Source organism: Benincasa hispida, chromosome 10, assembly GCF_009727055.1.
Source record: "Benincasa hispida cultivar B227 chromosome 10, ASM972705v1, whole genome shotgun sequence".
Classification (NCBI taxonomy): Eukaryota; Viridiplantae; Streptophyta; class Magnoliopsida; order Cucurbitales; family Cucurbitaceae; genus Benincasa; species Benincasa hispida.
In genome coordinates, this window is record NC_052358.1 from 3,848,962 (window position 1) to 3,853,038 (window position 4,077).

General features: G+C 31.1%; 1 protein-coding gene across 1 annotated transcript in view; it reads left to right on the forward strand.

Annotated features, from left to right (window-relative positions):
• Window positions 1-2,610, forward strand: part of LOC120087769 (vesicle-associated membrane protein 714) — a 4,520-nt gene extending 1,910 nt beyond the window's left edge. The window contains exons 3-4 of the mRNA XM_039044660.1: window positions 1,330-1,493; window positions 2,212-2,610. Coding sequence (XP_038900588.1) covers window positions 1,330-1,493; window positions 2,212-2,302 — 255 coding nt within the window. The 3' untranslated portion in view covers window positions 2,303-2,610. The remainder of the gene's footprint in view (window positions 1-1,329; window positions 1,494-2,211) is intronic.
• The last annotated feature ends 1,467 nt before the right edge of the window (window positions 2,611-4,077 follow it).

A 4,077-nucleotide genomic window follows, 5' to 3' on the forward strand; every position in this document is an offset into this window, starting at 1 on the left:
CATACTCATATTCTCTTTTAGGTTCAATAACTGTTTTCTTAATTTCCCACTTCAATTCTTTGTTTCAAATTGGTGTTAGAGCACATTCATAATTAGGAATGGATCTGAAATTGACGGAAAATTGATTGGAACTCAAAAGTGCATAGCCTGCCAGTATTCTGTCAATTGCCTTATCTTTTTGGCTGCAACTAAGGTTGACTATGTGGACTTCAATGACTTGAGGTAAAGTTTCACAGGCATTGAGTTGGAGTTTCTCCTAACCAAGTTATGCATGCTTATGCAACATTGTGAAATTCTATGAAGGATCAGTTGCTGATAAGATGGTTTTCCAAAAAGAAGATGGTGCTTGATGTTGTGATTTGAAACTAATTTAGCCTAGGTAATTTTGAAACTGCGCTTAGAAGTGCTCTAAAATTTTAAGCTAAACCTTCAAATTCTGCTTCGTACTTCCCAGACCAAGCCATTTTGGGAAATTTGGAATTCCTTGTCTAAAGCATGATATGCCTATGTCAGTCTTAACTAGTTCTTGATCCAGAGATCTGTTCAAGCTCTTCAGTCAAGAAATATCACCTTTCCTCTCTGTGTAAGCTCCACTGTTAAAAAAGTCCGAACTTTATTTTTAGATGCTCTATTGCAAGTCTTTAAACTGTTGGCAAGGTATGAGAAAGAAGTTGTTTTATTCAAGTGTTATTACCCACGCCTCAAGAAGAAGTATTTTAGGGTGGGGTAATAATAGAATTGAGCAAAATTGTTATTAGGAGTATATTAGTCAATACGTAATGAGTTTGGTAGAGGCTAGCACTAACCATAGATGGAGTGGATGGGGGGTTAGACGTAGGATATACAAATTCTCGTAAATGTGAGAGATGGAATTCTCAAAATGTTATCATATCATCCTTATGTTCTCTTTTTGCTATAATACTGAACTTTCTACTTCAATTTCTGGTTCCCATCATGATGTTGTCATTTCTTCAGTGTGGTACTTTTCTTGTTCGCCCCTAAAATCTTGTGCTGGAGACTTTTCATTAGGAAGAAAAGAATTCAATGACTAATGGAGAAGATAATATCTTCCTCGGTGAAGCTTTCTAAAAGCTCTGTAATTGAAAGAGAATAGTTACGGAAAGGTTTATACAAACAAGACGTGAAGGTCATCTTTTCCCCTAAAAAATTAATTGTCAAGTGTCCAGGAATTGGCAGATTTCATTACCATATTTCCGAAACATTTTGTTCTGTATCCGTGTGTACGTTTTTCCTCATTGTACCTTTGGCTTTTCTCCCATGTCTCCTTGCTTCTTTCATGTTCTGAAAAAACTTAAATCTGGTTTGCAGGTACGGACAATTATGGTGGACAATATCGAAAAAATACTGGAGAGAGGGGATCGTATTGAACTACTTGTTGATAAAACTGCAACAATGCAAGATGGTGCATTCCATTTCAAGAAACAGTCCAAGCGACTTCGTCGAGCTCTTTGGATGAAAAATGCCAAACTTTTGTAAGTAATTTAGTGGCTGTTTGGATTTTATTTTATTATTTCATTTCTTGAAAACCGTTTCCAGGTATAATTCTGAAAATCTAAAAAATGGTTTGAAAGGATATCATATATTATTATGTTCTAGTTTTATCTTTGTTTGTATTAATTTAAATATATACTGAACTTAAATGAATTTGTTCAAAAAAAAAATTGTATAAATAACTATTATAGAAAACAAGAAAAGCTACACAACTTTATTTCCATTATCATTTTTGTTCTGATAATCGTTTCCAGAAATCTTTTGTCGAATATGGTCTTCCAGCATCTATTGTTTGTTTGTGTTTTTAAACAGAATTATTTTCAAGCATAACTTCCAAACAACCCTTGGAGTTCGTAGCATGACTCCAGTAACTAGGATCCTGTTCAATGATAATCATGAGAACATATGTATGGATTGACATATAACATTTTAAGCTTAGATAATGTGACTGAAAAGAAAAGGTGATCAAACCCTGCGGCAAATTCTTATGTCACTGAAAATATTGGAAAACAATAATTTTTTGGTTTCACACTTGAAACAAACCTGATAATGTTTTGAGTAACTTAGTAGGGACGTAGTTGTATCAATGATTAAGTCCGACTTTTCTGTAACTTTTTGTTATTTGGTAGAGATTGAAGTCTGTTGAACACTTTCAAGCATCTAGTTTTCTTATAGAATCTTATATTTCCATCTTTACAGAGCTCTGATGACATGTTTGATCGTAGTATTGCTATATGCAATAGTTGCTGCTTTCTGTGGAGGAGTTGCTCTATCTTCTTGCAGATCTTAAATTCCACAAACGGGTATGGTATGAGGGATAGATTTAAAACTCATTTGCGGGACTTTCAAATTGGAGGATGGATTCAGCGGCTTGGCCCTATAGAATCATAACATATAATACTATGTTCATAAAGCAGTGAACTTTCTAGGTTTGTCCCTGTAAATTCTTCTCCTGAGGTGGCAGTATGTTTGTAGCTATTAGCTACTACTATTGCTCCTGGAAGGCTTGTTGAGTTTATACTTGTGCTTCTGACTTCTTCTTTTTTTCCATATGTTTTGTAAATTGCTTGATGTTTAGTGATGTCATGTGTTTGGTTATTGCTTTCTTCTTATTTTACCTTTTACTTTGGAAGGTGATTTTGAATTGGTTGAAATATTTTTGTAGTCTAAAATTGTTTTCAAACATGCTTTTAGTCATTCAAAATATTTTAATATTTTGATTTTACATTTTTAAACTCGGATTGTCTCCCATCAATGTTGAAAGGTTACTGTCATTGAGGGAAATACTCTGCTCTGAGGGAACAAAAAAAATGGTATAAAAAGTGTACGGACTAAGATATGGGTTATTTTCAAATATAGAAAAATAAGTCTATTTATTTATAAATATAGTAAAATATCATCGTCTATTTACTGATAGACAACTATTAGTGTCTATGATAGATGCAAGTAAATGTCTATTAGTATCTATCATTGTCTGTCGCTAATAGACAGTAATATTTTGTTATATTTGAAAATATTTTCAATAATTTTGTTATTTAAAATAATTACTCAAATACATACTATCTTATTATTAGAAGAGGAAGAAGAGAATTAGTGGTCAAACTGGACAGTTTATTATGATTTGTATTGATTGTTGATCAATAGAGGTGTCCAACAAATAATCAAGGAGTTGAACTTTAGAAGGAGAATCCAGATTTTTGTTATATAAAAAATAATTATCGTCATTTTTTAAGTTCGATTTTTTCGTTATTTTCAAACCTTGTGATTTGTAGACAGCCATATATATATATATATATACATGCATGCATATATATATATATTTGACAGCCAATAATGTACTATGTGTAGCACTAATTTTGAAATCATCATCATGGAGCTTCTACATTATATATTATTTCATATTATTCTTAAATACTTCGCTTTATGATTTAAATTAGATTAAAAAATTTGACCAAAACCTCGCTCTTTATTGTATAAAAGTTGACTAAGCACATTAAAATTTAAATTCATCTACAATTATTGGTTGGATTAGAAATATTAAAGAGCCTTTTTCCTTTATTTGCGATAATTTCATCATGGAATCTTAATTAATATTTTTATTTACTGGGCGGCTCATTAATATATTTTATAAAGAATTTTTTAAGGTTTAGATATGAATTTAAAAATTGAAGTAGGGTCGGTTTTGTTGAATATTAAAGAAATATTTAACACAAATATTTATTTAAATGGCTTCAATTGCAAAATACCTAATCTCAGTTCTCAACTTGATTGGTCAAGTGGAAACGGAAATTCCACATCTCTCCACTCGAAAAATATTAGTTTGACAATTGCATACATTTGTGAAAACTGGAAACTAATTTACAATAGTATATGTTTAAGGATATAGTTTTCTTTTTAAATAACAAATCACTTTTTTTTATTTGAAAATGTATTCTTATTTAAATTAGGAATTCGTATAGTTTTTAAAATAATTAAACCATATTCAAAGGTGGATAGAAAACTTACAAATATGACCTACGAAGTCAAATAGATTATAAAGTGATTCACACACTTTTATCACTCAAT